The sequence below is a fragment of the Leucoraja erinacea genome, chromosome 8 (genome assembly GCF_028641065.1).
Source record: "Leucoraja erinacea ecotype New England chromosome 8, Leri_hhj_1, whole genome shotgun sequence".
Taxonomy (NCBI): domain Eukaryota; kingdom Metazoa; phylum Chordata; class Chondrichthyes; order Rajiformes; family Rajidae; genus Leucoraja; species Leucoraja erinaceus.
The window spans coordinates 52,174,886-52,196,670 of NC_073384.1; the positions used below are offsets into that span (position 1 = coordinate 52,174,886).

Below are 21,785 nucleotides of genomic sequence, written 5' to 3' on the forward strand. Positions count from 1 at the left end.
TTTGCGCGCCAAACTGGCAGCGCTGTGTGTATTATCTTTACGCGCCAATTCTGTAGCGTTGTGTTTTGCTTTATGCGTTAGTCTGTGGCTGACAGAGCTTTGAGTTCTTCAAACACTTTGCTTTTTAGCTCAATATTGTAGTATGTGCAGTCCCATGTCTTTTTTAAAACTACTTCTATCCTGGTTAGCGAGCATTTGCTGAACAGATCATTACTACAACAAAGGGTTTAGTTAAATCTGTTGTTCTGATGAACAGGTTTCATTTAGTGCAATGAATGGTGAGGAACACATCTCAATTCTCACAATATACAGACCCAGTTTGACTCAAAAACAGAGTTTATGTACATTTATCTTATTCTCTGCATGCATATTTAAGAATTATCCAGATAAGCACTTGGATCACTAAAGCTTCAAGCCAAACGTGGATAAGTGAGATTCCTACAAGTATGGTTCAACATGAACTTGGTGAGTCAAAGGGATCATTTCTGTTCTTTATAACTCAATATTCTTGATTAAATTAAGAATCATTTTTTTGCCAAAGTTTTTATTTCAATCTGTCTAGCACACAAGAGTAGTAAAATATTAATTATGTTTTTCAAAATTTACAATCAATTACAGCATCTCAGCAAGGTATGGCCAGGCACAGATATGTAGATTTAATAATCTGTCATGGTAAATTAACTGTCGATGGATCCATTGTGCAACATATGATTTAGTGCCTCAAGAGATTTGAGCAAGAAAATATGACACTCTATACCTTCATACTCATCTTAGAGCCTACAGTTCCCATCTGATGCTACTTCTAATTCAAGTCTGAAGGCAGAGAATTTCTCCCATTATTATACCAGCAAGCATGTGGCCAAGATTGCGATAGTGAATTCCACAGATTCACCATCCTCTGAATAAAGAAATTTCTCTTTATCTTCCTAAAAGAACGTCCTTTAATTCTATGATCTCTAGTCTTAAGCCCCTGTCCCACTGTACGAGGTAATTCAAGAGTTCTCCAAAGTTTTCCCGTGATTTGAACTCGGAGAATGTCCGTAGCAGGTCCGTAGGAGTTCGTGGATGTTTCGTAGCAGCTCGTACGAGTAAAAAGTAACAGTTTTTTTCATCACAAGTATTTTTTTACTCGTGGACATTTTTTGCAGAGTTGAAAAAACATCACGAGTTTACCGGATGTCCCGAATACCTACCGTTAGCATTACGAGCCGCTACAAGACATCCACGAACTCCTGCGGATTTTCCGAGTTTGAATCACGGGAAAATTCAGGAGAACTCTTGAATTACCTCGTACAGTGGGACAGGGGCTTTAGACTCTTCCACTAGTGGAAACATCCTCTCCATGTCCACACTATCCAAGCCTTTCACTATTCTGTATGTTTCAATGAGGTCCCCCCTCAATCTTCTAAACTCCAGCGAGTACAGCCCCATGTCTGACAAACGCTCATAGGTTAACCTACTAATTCCTGGGATCATTCTTGTAAACCTCCTCTGGAGCCTCTCCAGAGCCAGCATCCTTCCTTAGTTATGGTGACTAAAATTGCTCCTAATATTCCAAATGTGGCCTTACCAGAGCCTTATAGAGCTTCAGCATTTCATCACTGTTTTTCTATAGTCTATATGAAATAAAAGCTAGCATTGAGTTTGCTTTCTTTACTACCGATTCAACTTGCAGATTAACTAACTGGGAATCCAGCACCTGCACTCCCAAGTCCCTTTGCACCTCTGATTTCTGGATTGTCACCCCATCCTACCACCAGGGACGCCGGGGAGATGGCCAGCCCTGCCGGCAGTCTGTTCGTTTTTTTCAACTTTTTGTTATTTTTAGCGTCTGTTTAAAGTTTGTTTTTTACGTTCTTCAGTTTATTTAATGTGGGGGCGGGGGGTGGGGGTAGAGCGAAACTTTTTTTCAAGTCTTTACCTTCCCGGAGATGTGATCGATTTTCGGATCACATTCTTCGGGCTCTGCGGTCTACCAACGCTGGAGCTGGGAGCCACCTCGGACTGTCCGCGGGGCGTGGACTTACCATTGGAGCCGATCCCTTGCCTGGGATCACTCCCACCACGACCACCGTGGACTTACCATCTAGGGCTCACAGTCTCGGGAGAGGCTAGTTGGGAGCTCCAACGCCGCAGAAGGTTCGACCAGTCCCAACGCGAGGTTCGATCGCCCGGCGCGGGGGAGCTGACAACCCTCCGATGCAGGAGCTGAACGCCTCGACGCGAGTGGCCCGAACCGCCGCCGGCTACGGGAGTTAAGACCGTCCCGTCAACGGGGGCTCGTGGCCCCCGACCAAGGAAGAACAGAAGGAAGAGATTTAAACTTTATTTCGCCTTCCTTTACATTAATTTGTGAGACTTCTGTAACATTTCCTGCACTCTCTGTCCGTTTAACTCCACCTTTTACACTTCCAATTTGCTCCACCTATTTCAGTATCATCCGCAAACTTCAATCCCCACGCGCATTCAAATACACCTTCAATTCGATATTCACCTTTCTCACACCGGTCCAAATTTTACCCAACCTTACTCTCTTACACCTTCTTGAACATTAATTTGTGAGACTTCTGTAACATTTCCTGCACTCTCTGACTCTCTGTCGTTTACTCCACCTTTTACTCCACCTTTTACCCCCAATTTGCCCCCACCCCCCCCCCCCCCCCCCCCCCCCCCCGTTTGCCAGGAGTGTGGTTCCAGTCAAGTCCATCTGCTCAGAACAGTTCCCTCCTTCCCCAAGACTGGTGTCAATATTCCACAAATTCAAAACCACCTCTTCCACACCAGTCTTTGTGCCATGCGTTCAAATGTCTTCTCCTCTCAACCCTATGCCACTTTGCATGCAGCTCAGGTAGCAATCCAGAGATTATTACCTTCTTGGTTCTGATTTTCAATTGGGTGCCTAGCCACTCAAATTCCTTTAGCAGAACCTCTTTCCTCGTTCTACCTATGTCATTGGTACCCACATGGACCACGATGACCAGATCTTTTCCCCTACCACTCCTATGTCACCCCTTGCTGATGACTGAATCTCATTCCTTACCAACAGAGCTACCCCACCCCCTCTGCCCACCTGTCTGTCTTTCCAATAGGACGTATATTCCTACCTGTGTACCTATCTAAATGTTTCTTAAACATTGCGATAGGACCTGCCTCAACTGCCTCCTCCAGCTGCTGCTCGTTCCATATACCCACAACCTTTTGTGTAAAAAAGCTACTCCTCAGGTTCCCAGTAAATCTTTCTCTGCTCACCTTCAACCTATCTCCTCTGGTTCTCGATTCCATTACACTGGTTAAGGGACTCTGTGTGTTTACCCGATTTATTCCTCTCAAGATTTTGTACCCTGCTATAAGATCACTCCTCATCCCCCTGCACTCGAAGGAATAGAATCCGAGCCTGCTCAACCGTTCCCTATAGCTCAAACCCGCAAGTCCTGGCAACATCTTTGTAAATCTTCTCTGCATCCTTTCCAGCTTGTCAACATCTTTCCTATTACATGGTGCCAAAAACTGAACATAGTACTCTAAATGTTGGCTCACCAACATCTAATATAGCTGCAACATGACCCCACAACTTCTATACTCACTTCTCTTCCCTCTTTCTCTAATACCATTTTGTCTCCTTTTCATATTTTGCCTTTGTCAGCCATTTGCAAATCATACCACCCACACCTGAATCCATCTGTCATTTGCCAGGCTTTATCCAGCCCCAGCTTGTCCAGCTTTCTCCCCTCTACTCCTATAAGTCTGAAGAAGGGTTCCAATCCAAAGTGCCGCCTATCAATGTCCTCCAGTGATGCCGAGCACCAACTGGAATCTTGTTTTACGCAAGATTCCAGTATCTACAATTCCTTGTGATTCCAAAAGATTGCAACACCCTCTAAACAGAGATTACAGTAGGAACTGAACAATGTGGTATTGTGTAAGGCGGTTCTTTGAAATAAGACAGAAATATCGCTTATGTTTTTACTATTTAGTGGTGTGAAAGAGATCATGCTGTTAATAAAACAGAAACAGACACATTCTCCTGATACTGTGAAGAACATTTATCACTTATAAACCTCACGTAAAGCACTTTGAAAAAATCAAAGTGCAAATGTTAGCAAATCTAAAATGCAGTTCTGCTGAAGAGTCTTCCACCTAAAATATTGGTTTTGTTTCTCTATCAACAAGTCAGGCAGCATATCTCAAATGTCTTCATCATCTTCTATTTTTATATGATGTTCTTTCCACAATCGAAGAGGCACAACAGAGGATGTACTTCCTGCGGCAGCTGAGGAAGCACAATCTGCCACAGGCAATGATGGTCCAATACTATACGCCATCGTAGAGTCTGTCCTCACCTTCTCCATCGTGATCTGGTTTGGCTCAGCCACCAAACACGACATCCGGAGGTTGCAGCGAGTTGTCCGATCAGCTGAGAAGGTTATTGGCTGCAACCTTCCCTCCATTGACGAAATGTCCACTTCAACCTATCTCCTCAGGTTCTCGATTCCATTACACTGGTTAAGGGACTTTGTGTGTTTACCCGATTTATTCCTCTCAAGATTTTGTACCCTGCTATATGATCACCCCTCATCCCCCTGCACTCGAAGGAATAGAATCTTAGCCTGCTCAACCGTTCCCTATAGCTCAAACCCGCGAGTAGTAACTTTAGTAACCTGTCAGTTTCTTTGTTGAACTAAAATAAGGCGCATGTTGCAATCAAAAGCGCTTGAACAATTGGTTGGGAAGAAAGGGCCAGTAAGTGAGTGGGTAAGATCATCTCTGACCCCTTTCTTTGAAGCATTTCCCTCTGGAAGGCGACTTCGGACTGTCAAAGCTGGCACAACCAGACATAAAAACAGCTTCTTTCCACGAGCAGCTCTACTCAATAACCAAAAATTTGTAGCCTCCTTTTAGACAATAATACAATAATACAATATGTGCAGGAGTAAGCCCTTCGAGCCAGCACTGCCATTCAATGTGATCATGACTGATCATTCATAATCAGAACCCTGTTCCTGCCTTCTCCCCATATCCCCTAACTCTGCAATCTTTAAGAGTCCTATCTAGCTCTCTTTTGAAAGTATCCAAAGAACCGGCCTCCACCGCCATCTGAGGCAGAGAATTCCAGAGACTCAACTGTGTGAAAAAATGTTTTCTCATCTCCGTTCTAAATGACTTACCCCTTATTCTTAAACTGTGGCCCCTGATTCTGGACTCCCCCAGCCGCACCATTCTCTCAGTATATGACAGTCCCGCCATCCGGGAAATTAACCTTGTAAACATACGCTGCACTCCCTCAATAGTAAGAATGTCCTTCCTCAAATTAAGAGACCAAAACTGCACACAATGCTCCAGGTGTGGTCTCACTAGGGCCCTGTACAACTGCAGAATGACCTATTTGCTCCTATACTCAACTCCTATTGTTATGAAGGCCAACATGCCATTAGTTTTCTTCACTGCCTGCTGTACCTGCATGCTTACTTTAATTGACTGATGAACAAGGGCCCCCAGATCCTGTTGTACTTCCCCTGTTCCCAACTTGACACCATTTAGATAATAATCTGCCTTCCTGTTTTTGCGACCAAAGTGGATAACCTCACATTTATCCACATTAAACTGCACCTGCCATGCTTCTGCCCACTCAACCAACCTGTCCAAGTCACCCTGCATCTTCATAGCATCCTCCTCACAGTTCATACTGCCACCCAGCTTTGTATCCTCTGCGAATTTGCTAATGTTACTTTCAATCCCTTCATCTAAATCATTCATGTATATTGTAAATAGCTGCATCCCAGCACCAAGCCTTGCGGTATCCCACTTGTCACTGCCTACCATTCTGAAAGGGACCCGTTTATCCCCACTCTTTGTTTCCTGTCTGCCAACCAGTTTTCTATCCATGTCAGCACTCTACGCACAATACCATGTGCCCTAATTTTGCCCACTAATCTCCTGTGTGGGACCTTATCAAATGCTTTCTGAAAGTCCAGGTACACTACATCCACTGGCTCTCCCTTGTCCATTTCCCTAGTTACATCCTCAAAGAATTCCTGAAGATTAGTCAAGCATGATTTCCCCTTCGTAAATCCATGCTGACCTGGACCGATCCTGTTACTGCTATCCAAATGTGCCGCTATTTCATCTTTTATTATTGACCAACATCGTCTGGTATTTTGCTCTGGTATTTTAATTAATTCACATGTTTAATTGTTCATTTTTTATTATTATTGTTTAATGTTTTATGTGTCATTCCTAACTATCACTGTATGTCATCTTGTCACTTGCGGGCGGAGCACCAAGGCAAAATCCTTGTATGTGAATATACTTGGCCAATAAACTAATTCATTCATTCATTGCAGGTTGGATTAAAGAGCCTGTTTCATTGCTGTATAGCTCTGTTGCTCTCACATTTATCCAAATTAAACTTGATCTGTCATTTCTCAAAATATTGGCCCTGTTGATCAAGATCCTGTTACGATTAACCTTAGAGATAACCTTTTTCAACACCAATGTTTGTGTCATCCACAAACCTACTAACCATGATACCCAAATTCTTGTCTAAATTGTCATAAAATACAGGAATATTATTATTATGTATTTGAGATTAAGGCAGTTAATGTGAATATGCGTACCCTACATTTATGCCGGGCTAACAAACTTTTCAATTTGCAGCACCTCTTGCAATTAAAGATAACTAGACTAAGTGGAACCCGTTTGGTCCCAGTCACATGGGAGGCTTGGTCCCCCAACGCAACCTGTTCCCCAATGCAATATTCCACCAATCACCCGTTCCACCAATGCAACCTGTACCTTCAACACATCCCGTCCCAATGCAATATTCCACCACTCACGCATAGCCCCCAACTGCGCACGCATGGAGCATTTTCTCTCATCCCCACGCACTCTCATCCCCTCCTCTTCACCCTCCCTCTTCTTTCCCCTCTCCTCCTCCCCTTCCCCCTCCCTCCCTCCCTTGCTCCCTCCCTCCCTCCATCACTCCCCTCCCTACCCCCCTCCTATCCCTCCATCAGCCACGCTCCACCTCCCCCTATCCCGCCCATTATCCCTCCTGGTGTCTCCCACTGCCCTCCTCTCCCTCTATTCCACACTCCCTACCTCCCCCACTCCCCCCTCATCTCCCTCTATTCCCCCTTCACCATTCTCCTCACCTCCCCCAATTTCCCTCTCTTCTTCCCTACCCCTGCCTCTCCCTCAATCCCACCACCCTGCCTCACCTCCTCAGGATCTTTCCCCTCTCCTCCCCAATCCCTCCTTCACCTCTCCCTCCCTCACCTTTCCCCTACCCTCAGTCACACCCTCCCTCCATAAAAAGCAGCATCTGTAGTTCCTTCCTACGTGTGTGTGTGTGTGTGTGTGTGTGTGTGTGTGTGTGTGTGTGTGTGTGTGTGTGTGTGTGTGTGTGTGTGTGTGCATGTGTGTGCGTGTGTGTGTGTGTGTGTGTGTGTGTGTGTGTGTGTGTGTGTGTGTGTGTGTGTGTGTGTGTGTGTGTGTGTGTGTGTGTGTGTGTGTGTGTGTGTGTGTGTGTGTGCATGTGTGTGCACGTGTTACTCAAACTCCATGCAAACTGCTCGCCCACCCTGCAACCTGACTCTCCCTCCCTCCGTCCACTCCCACTCAGCTGCCGCCCGGCCCATCCCTGCCCTGCCCACCTGCCTACGCCTGCCGGCTCGCTGCTGCCGCCTGGGGAGGATGGAGTCTGTGTTTGTCATGTTTCGATGAGCTGGTGGAGAAGATCTCCTCCGAGGCCGTGAGGGTGAATTACCTAGGAGATGGACCTAGGGGGACGGATAGATGGGGTCGCCATTGCCGCAGACGGCGGACAGGGGAGAGGGGTGAGTGATGAGGGAGAGAGAGACGGGACCAGAGCCACCACTGGGCCTCCACTGAAACCCCCCACCCGCCTTAGCCGGTGGTGGAGGAGACAATAGACAAGTTACTGTGAGGAAGGGAGAGAGGAATTTATGAGTGAGGCGGGACAGGCCGCTGCCGGTGGGGCAGGAAGGGGCATTGCCATCCCGGCCATGGCATTGACTGACATGAGACCAATCTGCGTGGCGCTGACTGAAGAAATCTGCGCACGCGAGGTTTTTAAGATTTTTAAACCTCGATAACTTTTGCAATATACCACCGATCGGAACTATCGCGTACCGTTTTTGCGCAAATAGAAAAACAGCGCAAACCAGAAGAGCACAAGATCAGAGTTTTAGTTCTGTAGATTTACACTCATAATGAGTATTACATTAATCATTCAAGCATACATTTGATGAAATGGTTTAAATACCATTTTAATAACTATTCATATGCATCACTGAATGCCATAACCAGTATTTTGTTTCAAATAGATCTTCACCGCTTATAGAAAGCTTATTCATTAATATTAATTAGCTGCAAAATGGGTTCCAAATTTAGAGGCTTATTTTACCAAATGAAGATTGCTGGGAAATTTCATTTCTAATATAATTTGTCACCTATGTTAAAGATTTGCTTTGAGATCATTGTGAGAATCCTGTTTAAATAGGAAATGCGGATTAATGAGTATGAATTTAGCCTGCCTGAAAGTGAAACCCTCTGGCAACTCAGCACAAACAATTGAAGTGCCACAATGATTGAAACACTATCTAGGTTAATGAGCATCCATGAATTTTAATGTATGTAAACCAACAGGTTGAGTTATATCAGTCCTGACATTATTAATATTGCAGCTAAAACAATCATTCTGGAATATACAAGGACAGAAAAGTGTGAACAACTGTGTTTTTTTCTAAATCACACTTTGAAACTAGCTCTTCTGATGGTGGCATATATCAAAGAGGTAAATTACTAGTACATCGTGCCAGTACATCAATTATCGTTCTTCTGCCTGAGTCATGAGTTTGTGAGCAAGTAAACCATACCATCAAATCAGTAATGAGACGGTGCTGCAGAGTCAGCAATGTTATTTTCTAGATTAAACTGATTCTCCATTTTCCCTGCCAGGTCTCAAAGCAAATCTCCTTGTAAACTTTGCCAATGTTATTCCTCAATCAACATACTGCAGCCCCCCCCCCCCCCCCCCCCCCCCCCCCCCCCCCCCCCAAAGCGTGGAGAAATTACGAGAAAACCATCCGTATTCAATTTTGCATTGAATGTCATGTTATTAGCAGAGAAGCCTTCCGACAGGACATTTCAATGAACTAACATTTCAAGTCCATGACCTTCCATCAAGGATATGAAGGGGACCCTCTTCACTCAGACAGTTTGTAGGTGCTTGGAATACACTGCCTGCGAGAGTGGTTAACGCTGGGTCGCTGACTGCATTTAATGAATTTTCAGAAGAACATCTACATTGCTCATGCATTGACAGCAGCTAAAGACCACATGCTGGGCAATACCATTAATATGGAAAGGTACCAATGGTTGGTGTGGACAAGTTTGACTGAATGTAGGATTATATACTTCAATTTTAAGTTGAAGACTAGGGGGGACAATCAGGATTCAACACTGAATTTTAAAAAATCAGATAATCAGCCATTCCAGTCGTGTGCTTCACAATTCAAGCATTCAATTTATTTTATTTTCTACATCTTCTTTATTTCAGATTTCATTAATCTCCTCCTATTTACATCTAATGCAGACGACTATTTACCATTCTCTTTCAGCGGTCACTTTTGATATTTAATGTGTGCTGATTTCTAATCATTGTGAGTCCTTCCCTTTTGTTTTCTTCACCTCCCTTTCTCAGCATCGTAAAACTTGCTGCATTTCAAACTGATCAAAAGGCATCAACTTTTCAGATTAACTCTGTTTATCACTCTCTAGAAATGCTGCCCAACCTGCTGAGCAATTCCAGAATGTTCTGTTTTATTTCAGATGCACAGCACCTGTTGCATTTTGCTTTTGGATAATATAACAGAGAGATTGGAAAGAAAGTTTGATGTCTGAAGGGTCGAACCAAACCAGCCTTGGAAATCCAATTTGCTTCTAAAAGGATGTATTTTTGAATGGACCTCACTGAGTAGAAGAGCATGTAAAAAAGACAGAATGGCACGATTCTAATTAATTGAAGTACAATTTGTATAGGTGCATTGCATATTTGCAGATTCCCGCATATCCTTACTTTCCCTTCACTATGTTTCTCCAGACGATGCAAGCATGTAATATTAAAAAATGAGCTCAGTGTTGAATAAATCAAAGATTATGGGACCAGACAATAACCCAGTGGAAGTACTGAAGAACTGCGCTCAAAAACTATCTTTGCCTCTATTCAAACTGATTGAGTACCACAATGCAGAAAATTGCCGGGTATGTCCTGTTCACAAAATGCAGGAGAAATCCAATCCAGTTTAGTCTAAAGAAGTGTCTCGACCCGAAACGTCACCCATTCCTTCTCTCCAGAGATGCTGCCCGTCCCACTGAGTTACTCCAGCATTTTGTGTCTACCTTCATGTTTAATCTCATCCTGTTGACTTGTTCTCAATCATCATAAACTGCTGGAATGTGTCATTATCAGTACTATAAAGCAACACTCAATATCGCAATAACTTTCTTATTATTGCCCATGGTGGGTTTCACCAAACATAGACAGAAGAAATGAATTCCAGCGAAGATCCGAGAGTGACTGGCCTTGATATCAAGGTAGCATTGATTGCAGCATTGAGGAGCCCTGGCAAAACTAGTCAACTATTTTTAAGGGGAAGACACTCTGGAGGTTATAGTGATACTTTGCACGCAGCTGGATGAGCCCATCATTGACCCAAGGCAAGTCAGAGGCAATATATCCTGCAGCAGATAACTCATCTCCTGACACCCCCTAGCCTTTCCACAGTTTACAAGGCAAACATCAGGGATGCACTGAATAACTGATTGGATGAATTCACCCCAACAACACTATCTCTACATTGTACGATAAAACAGCAGTTTAATTGGTACCCATCCAACACCATAAATGTTATCACCCTTCTCCTTAGTGACTGCAATGTGTGCCACCAGCAAATAAATCCATGCCCCAGTCTGAAAATCCAAATGAAAGATACTAGTCTACGTTGCTCTGACAACATTTTCCAAACATAAGAGAGTGAAACCAAAGCACAAGTAAACATTTGGCTCTTTTCAGCTAATTTGCTATTCAATAAGATCATGGCCAATCCTTTACCTCAGTGTTGTGTTCTTCATTAACCCCATCTCCATCGAATCCTTTAATTTCCCAAAACCTATCAATTATGCACTTGAATTCACACAAAGGGAGATGGGTGTATGGAACAAGCTGCCAGGGGAGGTCGTTGAGGCTGGGACTATCGTAATATTTAAGAACCAGTTAGACAGGTACTCGGATAGGACAAGTTTGGAGGGATGTGGACCAAACGCAGGCAGGTGGGACTAGTGTAGCTGGGACATGTTAGCCAGTGTGGGCAAGTTGGGCCAAAGGGTCTGTTTCCACACTGTGTCACATTTATCAATGCCTTTTCAAAGTTGCAGTTGTATCCATTTCTATAGCTTCCTCCAGCACTCATTTGAGATATGGACTACCCCAAGTAAAAATGTTACCCCCCCAAGGTCCCTCTGGAATCTCTCTCCTCTCACCAGGGTTCCCAAAACTTGTCAGCCTTGTCCTTCATCCTAACAGGAATATTCTGCCCCTGTACTATTGACATCTCACTTTTGAAACCCCCTACTTATCAGCCATCCCCTTACCTGCAAACAGGCTCGCCTAATTGAACTCTGCAAGCTTCCAAACATTGCCTTCAAAATCAGCCTTGCCCCAGATTAAGGTGTTAACCTGCAAGCTTATTATATCACTCTCCATTACCAAACTAATAGAATTATGGTCATTGATCCCAAAGTGCTCCCCCACAAACACTTCAATCGCTTGCCCTACTTCATTCGCTAAAGTGAGGTCCAGTGTTGCATCTATACCAGTAGGGCCCTCTTAATGCATATTAAGGAAGCTTTCTTGGACCCATTTAACAAATTCCTCCCCATCCAAGCTCTTTACAGTATGGGTGACCCAGTCAACATTAGGAAAGCTGAAATCTCCCACTAATACTACCCTATTATTATCATTGCTACCTGTGCAGCTATTTGTTTCATAATTCAGAAATTATATCCTCATGCTCTATTCACTACGTGATGTTGGCTCCAGTTGTTAAATTACGCTTGTTTTATCTGAAGTCCTAAAAAATGTTCACAGCAAGGATTCATCCTCAGAGACAATAACCAAGAGCAGTAGCATTAACTAAATAGCAGTAGGCGTATCATCAAAAAACAGGCGTCTAGCTTTGTGGAAAAGTAGGGAGGGGGAGGGGAACAGTAGTTTGAGAGGCAGTGTCACACCATCTTTTCCCTTGGTTTAAATAGTGGGGTAGGTGAAGATCAGGGGTGCACGTATCTCTGAAAAGCAGAAGTAATAAAAATTGCAATTCTTTTGTATCTACAGAAATTCAATAAGCCACATTACTGCACTGCAGGAGAGAAAACAAGATTTATAGAGTAGCGAAAGCACCAGTCGTAAATGCAATCAAAGCCTCAGCTGCGAGATTGCATTCACCGCTTACGTTATATTAGATGGCGAATAAATGGTTCTCTTGGTATTGGTTGCATGCTGAGAATACAACATTATTATTCCCAGATTTCAGAATAACCGAATTGGCAACAGCGAAAGGGGTTTTAAATATAAATGCAACTTACTTTAGTTTCCTTTGCTGCAGTAAATATTTAAACAATTCTTTAAATAATGTTGCATGTGAAATAAATTTCACTATTAAAACCAAATGAAGTAGAACGTTTAGTAAGACCGGCAAATATGAAGTGGCACTTCTATATTTGCAAGTACTGTGTTCCAGCCACATATTATTTCCAGGTGGCTTAGTTATCTCAAAAATATTTTGAGATCTATAAATTTCTAACTTTTTTTTTCCAATTAAATTAAGGAAATATGCTACAGCAATAACAGAACACTATAATTAGATTTTTTTTACAAGTGAGTGACCCAGAGATTACTATTACACCCTCTTTCCATGATTTGCAGCTAAAATTGGTGCATTAGATAAACATTTATATATTACACACGTCTGATATGGAGACTGGCAATTTGAAGGTCGACAACATGGCTGCACGCAAGACCAAGTGTTGAGGATTGAGGTAGACACAAAATGCTGGGGTAACTCAGCGGGACAGGCAGCATCTCTGGAGAGAAGGAATGGGTGACATTTCGTCACCCATTCCTTCTCTCCAGTGATGCTGCCTGTCCATCCGAGTTACTCCAGCATTTTGTGTCTATCTTCGATTTGAACCAGCATCTGCAATTCTTTTCTACACATGCTGAGGGTTGAGGATGGCAGAACTCCTTTCAACCTATTGTTTCACAAAAGGACACGACATGCTCGTGTAAATCAGCAGGTCAGGCGGCATCTCTGGAGACCATGGATAGGTGACATTTTATTCGAGACCCTTCGTCAGCCAGTTAGAGAAGGGGAGACGCAGGGACAAATCAGAGAGAGAGCAGTGAGAGAGGATCTTACAGAACTCCCATCCGAGGGAGGAGAACTTCTTTCACATTCCAATTTTTTTACATGACTTGCACTTTGCAATTGCAATGTACAATATGTTGAAAATCTTAAGACCACAACATGCAGATCATCTTAACAGAAATCCAAATGTTTACATGGAAATGGTAATTCCGTGAATGCCGCATCTTTCATAGTGAGCCTTTACTTTTACCTACACTGTTTAATTTGACATTCATTGCATTAAAAAAATTCAAGTTCTGATAGATATTACTTTAGTCAAGTGTAGAGGATCACCAGTATTCTTCATATAGGTTAAGATGCTGAATTGATCAGGGTGCATGATACGTGCCAACCAAAGTGGGCCATCATGGCAAGATTCTCTGCAAGGGAGTCGTGCCATGAATGAAGAAAGAAACCGTAAAGTACTGATTAAACCAACAGAGACATCTACCCAAGCAACTGACTGATCATCAAAAGTATGATAGCAGGCTCTAAAACAAACAAAACAAATCATTCTCAATCATGCAAAATCTGAAATAAAAGTAACTAGGGGCACATGTGCTAAATTCTCCTAAATACAAATGCTTTACCATGCTGACCAAAAGTCTTCATCAACATGACAGAAATAATTTGTCTCAAACTCACTAGATAATGCCATAGGTCATCTTCGGACACAACAGAAAATCAATCAGTCCACATTTAATTTACCCTCACAGTGTGTGCTCAAAATGGCTTTCCTTGGTGCTTGCCTTCCATTACCCCGCACTAGGTGCTGCCATTTCTCATTTGCTTCATTAACAATACAATTTTACAAGGCAGCAGCACCACTTTAAGGATTACTGATTCTAATACCCCATCTGCTTGGCCTCATGTATGCACTTAAAAGCTGGCCTTCTAGTTGTTTTGATTTGCAGAGTTCGAAGCATTTCAATTCTGCATGTGCATACAAAGTCACAGTCAATTGTTTTGGTGTACTTTTTGTCTGCCTTCTGATGCTGCATTACTCCGGAAAGAGAGCATGGTTGCCATAATGACCATTCACCATTTGCAATGGAAAATCCACAGGAACATCCAGAGTCTAGTTTGATCTGGTGCCGGGACAGTTACTTCATTAATTTCAAGGGCGTGAATGGCTGCTCGGGACCAACTTGGGGAGGGGGGAAGACAATGGAGACCCAGCGTGGAGGGACTGCCGTGAAGAACAATGGGGACCCGGCGTGAGGGGACTGCCATGAGGGACAGTGGGAGAACAAAGGGGGACCTGGTGTGGGGGAGGGGGGAAGCATTGTCATTTTAGAATCCTCGGCCCAGGGGAAGTCTGCATTTGTTTGTTTGTTCGTTCGTTCGTTCGGGTGAAGGCGCTGTGCGCACGGCAGCCAGCCAACAGTCGCTTGTCCTTTTCTTTTTTGACCACTTTTAATTTCAAGTTTTTCTGTACCTTGTTGTGTGTTGTGACTGTTGGCAGATCAACTTTTCTTTGGGAATGAATAAAGTTTATCGTATCGTATTTATAGATAATATAGGACAAATTAAAATTTTAAATACATTTAAATCTGCTTTTATAGGGCAAGACAAACTTATTTGGGGGAACGTTGACTTGTGATTTATATATTTATCTTACATTTTTGCACAACATCAACCAATTCTATTTCTGCACGTTGGCCGAATAAAAATAAGAAAATAAGAAACGTTCTTTAAGAAAAAATAAGAAAGAAAGAAACTAAAAAACATTTTTCCCAACATTCCCCAAAGTTAAAACCAGAAAGAAAGCAGTATCTGGACAAATAATGCAATGAGAAGGCTAATTAAAATCATTCAATAACAAAACATTAAGAAACAGACACAAATCATCATGACCATCAACTCAAGTTTCCTTTTTCATATGTATGCAACCTAATGTAAGCAACCACATTGCTCACTGTATGATCAAATACATTTAAGAAGATTGCTTAATGTTTCAAGTAGAGACTCTTCATCAATAGAAAATTGAGTAGAGTTCTAAGGAAAAGGTTTCGGATTGAAATATGAATCTTTTCTTTTGCCACAGGTGATGCTAATATGTTTACATATTTTAAATTAAATTAGTTGTATTTATCAAATTTTGAACATTGCATCACCTTTGTTTCATTTTAACAAAATAGAAACTGAAGAAAACCAAAGCTAGTTTCCTCTGTTATTTTCTTCCATTAGTTTGCAAACAGTTAAAATCTGTGTAATGCACAACTTACATAATTATGTCCTGACAAATAAACTATATCAGATCAAAATCACATTAGTCTAATGCAACATTATTAACTGTGTAATGATAATGCTTGATACCCAAGTAAGTTTTTTTCCTTCAATTTATATTAAAACAGTAAACCTTGAACTTGTTACCGCAGTTAAAACGTAATTCTAACTGTTTTCTTCAGCAAGCATTAATATCACAAAATTCAAGCGTACAATATCAACCAACAGTGAATGCTGGTGGCACCAAAATGATGAAGCGCAGATCAACACATTCAAAACTATTTAGGAAAACATAAAATATATCCTTACTCTCTGGTCTAATACCATACAAATGCTACTCAATTCGAAAAGACGTTTAAACATTTGTAGTTGAAATGAAGCTTGTTTACAATTAAAGAAAATCTTACCCTTTTCCTAAGGTTATATGTTAGGATAAGGTTCCTTGAAAAGGAGTTTGCAAAGGCTGTATAGAATTCCAGAACTTTCTGCAAGGCATCTCTTTTGATAACGTGAAGGTCACAATAAGTCAGGGCTCTGACATTGACGCACGACTGAGCAAGGGTATTTTCTTTCCAGAAAACATCTCCAAAGACATCTCCTTTCCCTGGGCAAATGAAAGAAATACAAGGGAGGTAGAGAAGTGGGTTAGACATTTTGGCATTCTCAGGATTTTTTTGTTCACTTAAGCATATAACCATATAACAATTACAGCACGGAAAAAGGCCATCTCGGCCCTACAAGTCCGTGCCGAACAAATTTTTTTTTTCCCCTTAGTCCCACCTGCCTGCACTCATACCATAACCCTCCATTCCCTTCTCATCCATATGTCTATCCAATTTATTTTTAAATTATACCAATGAACCTGCCTCCACCACTTCCACTGGAAGCTCATTCCACACCGCTACCACTCTCTGAGTAAAGAAGTTCCCCCTCATATTACATCTAAACTTCTGTCCCTTAATTCTGAAGTCATGTCCTCGTGTTTGAATCTTCCCTATTCTCAAAGGGAAAAGCTTGTCCACATCAACTCTGTCTATCCCTCTCATCATTTTAAAGACCTCTATCAAGTCCCCCCTTAACCTTCTGTGCTCCAGAGAATAAAGACCTAACTTATTCAACCTATCTCTGTAACTTAGTTGTTGAAACCCAGGCAACATTCTAGTAAATCTCCTCTGTACTCTCTCTATTTTGTTGACATCCTTCCTATAATTTGGCGACCAAAATTGTACACCATACTCCAGATTTGGTCTCACCAATGCCTTGTACAATTTTAACTTTACTCTTACTCTTTACAAGTCATTCAACAAGTGACTTTAAAATGAGCTAACGAGATGATGTGAAATTATGATGGCTAGTATTCCAGCAGAATCAAAAATATATATATATATATATTCTAAACTGGTGAATGCTACTATTAAAGATAATGTGCAGTGGTTACATAGTGATGCCAATACTTGCAAAAAGCAAATTCAGAAACAATTATTTTAAAACATATAGTCAATAGTCAATAGTCTATTTAATTGTCATTTGGACCCCTGGAGGTCCAAATGAAATGCCGTTTCTGCAGCCATACATTACACACAAATAGACCCCAGACACAACATAATTACATTTTACATAAACATCCATCACATAGCTGTGATGGAAGGCCAAATAAACTTATCTCTCCACTGCACTCTCTCCCCCCCGATGTCAGAGTCAAAGTCAAAGCCCCCGGCTGGTGATGGCGATTGTCCCGCGGCAATCAAAGCCACGCCGGGTGGTGCGAGGTCACACACCGGGTCTTGGTGTTAAAGACCCCGGCGTGCGCTCGCAGAGTCCCGCGGCCGTTCCAAGCCGCGCGGGGCAGTGGTGTTAGGCCCCGCTCCAGGAGCTCTTCGACCCCGCAACTCAGGCGGGAGAAGTCGCCGTTGCAGGAGCCCCGAAAAGCGGTCTCCCTCCAGGGATCCGCGGGCTCACGGTGCCGCCGTCCACAGGCCCCGCAGCAGCAGCCTCCGACTCAGCAGCAGCAGCAGCAGCAGCAGCGTCAGCGCTCCTCCACCGCTCCACCCGCTCTGGTCTCGGCCAGCTCCGCGACGGTGAGGTGAGTCGGCACCTGAGTCCCCGGCTTCTTCCTGTTGGAGGCCGCTCCTCGTTGCGGCCCCAACGACAACTGAGACCCGACGAGAAAAGGTCGGGTCTCCAGTGCAGGGAGAGATTCAAAAGTTTCCCCCCGCCTCCCACCCCCACCCCCCCCCCCCCCCCCCACACACACACCCCAACATAAAATAACAAAAACTACATAAAAACACAGACAAAAAATAATAAAAACGCGGACAGGCTGCAGAGGCCGCTGCTGACCAGAGTCGCGCCGCCTACCGAATGTTAGATATAATTTGTGTAAGATTTCATGATGCTAAGTGCAAAACCACTATGCAGTCATAATATGGTTTATGTCAATTGAAATATCATTATGGATGAGTAATATAATTCTAGATACATTTTATAATATATTCTTAACTGCAACATTTGGATAATAGTTTATTCACCATTATTTATTCATTCATAGTATAACAACTTGCTTACTCGTACCATATTGCTAGAAATTGGTAAGGTTATATATTGTGGATTCTGAAATCCATTCAAACCTGAAATGCTTGATAATGAGCTCAGGGCAAGTTGTGATTGTGCTAAATTATGAGAAATGTGTAGTTATTGCAAATACGGAAAAAAATACAACTGTGTAGAAAAAAATTAATTGGAACTGTTGGCCCACTGCCAAAAGCTAGTGTGAAACAGCTACAATAATCGTGATTTTGAGAAGCTTTTGTTTTACTCCTTTTTTATGTAGACAATTTGTAACTGTGCTATGAATTCACATAAAGCACATTGGGACTTTTATGAAAGATAGACTAAGTGGAACCCGTTGGAGGAGGGGGGGGGGGGGGGGGGGGGGGGGGGGGGGGGAGGGGGGGCAGGGCAGCCTGCAGCACACACACACACTAACCACCCCCTTGATATTATATGAATATTATTATTTCACTCATTTTTCCCCATCCCTGCCCTATCCACTCATGCATAGCCTCCAACTCGCAGGCGCAGCTAGAGAGGGAAAGGGAGGGAGCGGGGTAGAGAGGGCAGAGAGAGAGGGCAGAGAGAGAGAAGAGAGAGAGGAGCGGGAGAGAGAGGAGGGGAGAGAGAGGGGCAGAGAGGGGAGGGGGGGGGAGAGAGAGAGGGGGAGGGAGAGAGAGAGGAGAGGGAGAGAGAGGGAGAGAGAGAGAGAGAGAGGGGAGGGAGAGAGAGAGAGAGAGAGAGGAGAGAGAGAGAGAGAGAGAGAGAGAGAGAGAGAGAGAGAGAGAGAGAGAGGGAGAGAGAGAGAGGGAGAGAGAGAGAGAGAGAGAGAGAGGCAGAGAGAGAGAGAGCACACACGGAGACAGAGAGAGAGACAAAGCGAGAGACAGAGAGAGAGAGAGAGAGTGAGACAGGGAAAAGACAAGGGCAGGGAGCAAAGAGAGGGCAGAAATAGAGAGGGGGCAGAGAGAGAGAGAGAGAGAGAGAGAGAGAGAGAGAGAGAGAGAGAGAGAGGGGGGCAGCAGGGCTGCCAACTCTCACGCTTTGAGCGTGAGAATCACGCATTTGAACAAATTCTCACACTGACCACAAATTCTGTGACCAACGAAAATTTCAAAACTCAGATAAACTGGATGGGCCATGGGTGTTAGAGAGCCGGGGCTGAGGGAGGGATGGAAGCAGAACCAGTGGCGGGGACAGATGTTGGGAGCCGGGGCTGGCGACTGTTTGCCGGCTGGTGAGTATTTGCGCGGCTGGTGAGTCACTCGCTGCAGCTCCGGTCATGGAGCAGTGCAAGAGTCCCGAGCCGTCTGAGGCATCAGAAAAGTTGTGCTGCTTCCGTGAGAGTCTCTGTGCCGAAGGGACAGAGAATCTCTAAGAGAGGCGGAGAGAGAGAGGGGAAGGAGACAGGGGTGGGGGGGGGAAGAGAGGGGTGGGAGGAGAAAGAGGGGAGAGACAGAGGGGGAGAGAATGGGGAGAGAGAAGAGGGAGAGGGAGGGGGGAGAGAGAAGGGAGAGAGAGGGGGGGAGAGTGAGGTGTGAGAGGGGGAAGAGAGAGGGGTGAGAGGGAGGAGGAGGGAGAGAGGGGGAGAGAGAGAGGGGGAGAGAGAGAGGGGGAAGAGGGTATAGACATAGGTTAGACATTTTGGCATTCTTAGAATTTTTTTGTTCACTTACTCTTTATGTCATTCAACAAGTGACTTTGAAATGAGCTAACGAGATGATGTGAAATTATGATGGCTAGTATTTCAGCAGAATCAAAAAAATATATATATTCTAAACTGGTGAATGCTACTATTAAAGACAATATGCAGTGGTTACATTGTCATGCCAATAGCTACAAAAGGCAACTTCAGAAACAATTATTTAAAAATATATAATTTGTGTGAGAGATAAACAGGGTCAGATTTCATGATGCTAAGTGCAAAACCACTATGCAGTCATAATATGGTTTATGCCAATTGAAATGTCATTATGAATTGAGTAATATAATTCTAGATACATTTTATAATATATTCTTAACTGGAACATTTGGACAATAGTTTATTCACCATTATTTATTCATTCATAGTATAACAACTTGCTTACTCGTATCATATTGCTAGAAATTGGTAAGGTTATATATTGTAGATTCTGAAATCCATTCAAAACTGAAATACTTGATAATGAGCTCAGGGCAAGTTGTGATTGTGCCAAATTATGAGAAATGAGAAGGTATTCCAAATACGGAAAAAATTACAACTGTGTAGAAAAAAATTAATTGGAACTGTTGGCCCACTCCCAACAGCTAGTGTGAAACAGCTACAATAATCGTGATTTTGAGAAGCTTTTCTTTTACTCCATTTTTATGTAGACAATTTGTAACTGTGCTATGAATTCACATAAAGCACATTGGGACTTTTATGAAAGATAGACCAAGTGGGACCCATTGGGAGGGGCAGCCTGCAGCATCACACACACTAACCACCCCCCTTGATATTATATTAATATTATTCATTCACTCAATCCCTGCCCTATCCACACCCTCTCCCCACTCGGTTGCTCCACTCCCTCACCGGGTACCCCCAAGACCAGTGATCAGTGATCGCTCAGCCTCCCCACTATCAAAGATTGCTCTGCGGCCCCTGTTTCCGACGAAGAACACTGCCAGATGTGAGTGGGGAACTGAGGCCAGTTGGCCGTGATGTCTGGATCCCAATGCTCAGCACTTCATGTTTCGAAGTTGGCTAATGTTATTAATTTGTAATTAGCCTGATTTGTAATTAGTTGACAAAACCTTAATTTATTAATCCGGAATATCCAGGGGGATGTGATAAAATATTAATTTTATTTTAAAATGACATGCAAGGTGTCAGGCTGTCTGTCACAACATACAGCCCTGATAACCCATTACTTCCTTCCGTTAAATATTGGGAAAGTAGCACTATTGTCATTGGCCACTCAATTAATATGTTTGTTTACCTAACTGACTATTTCTAACCCCCCCCCCCCCCCCCACCAATTCCTTTGACAAGTTGAATAGAAATGTCCCCAATCTCGTTGTGTTTATTAATTGAACACATAGATGAACATCCTTAAGGAGTGTAATCAGATGGAAACGGATTCAGATGCGATATTTAAGAGCTTGTTCAAAGAAGGGGCATATTTTAAAGGAGTGTCAGAGACACTTGTAGGGGAATATGTGAGGAAATTATTATTTGTCTTTAGTTTTAGCTTGAACCAGGACATCTAAAGATTCAAAGTTTAATATAGTGATTGTGCTGATACTGACCCCAACCAACCACTTTATGAATGTCATCCATTCTGGAGGTTTTACTTTTATGATGCCATTTAAACTTCACTTGGATTTCAATCACTTCAATATAAAAGTAATTGGGAATGGGGAGCATTGGAACAAAAATTTGCCCTCGGTACATATTAATTGTAATGTAATAATGTATGCATGTTGGTAGGTGCAATCAAAACAAAGATCTTTTTTTATCATTGTTGTGTTATGAATACCACAGAAAATATTATGTAC

At 43.0% G+C, this 21,785-nt stretch overlaps 1 protein-coding gene across 1 annotated transcript in view; it reads right to left on the reverse strand.

The window, feature by feature from the left end:
- The window catches only part of kcnh1a (potassium voltage-gated channel, subfamily H (eag-related), member 1a), a 201,243-nt gene that overhangs the window by 55,798 nt on the left and 123,660 nt on the right, over positions 1-21,785 (reverse strand). Inside the window, exon 10 of the mRNA XM_055639701.1 lies at positions 16,124-16,320. Coding sequence (XP_055495676.1) covers positions 16,124-16,320 — 197 coding nt within the window. The remainder of the gene's footprint in view (positions 1-16,123; positions 16,321-21,785) is intronic.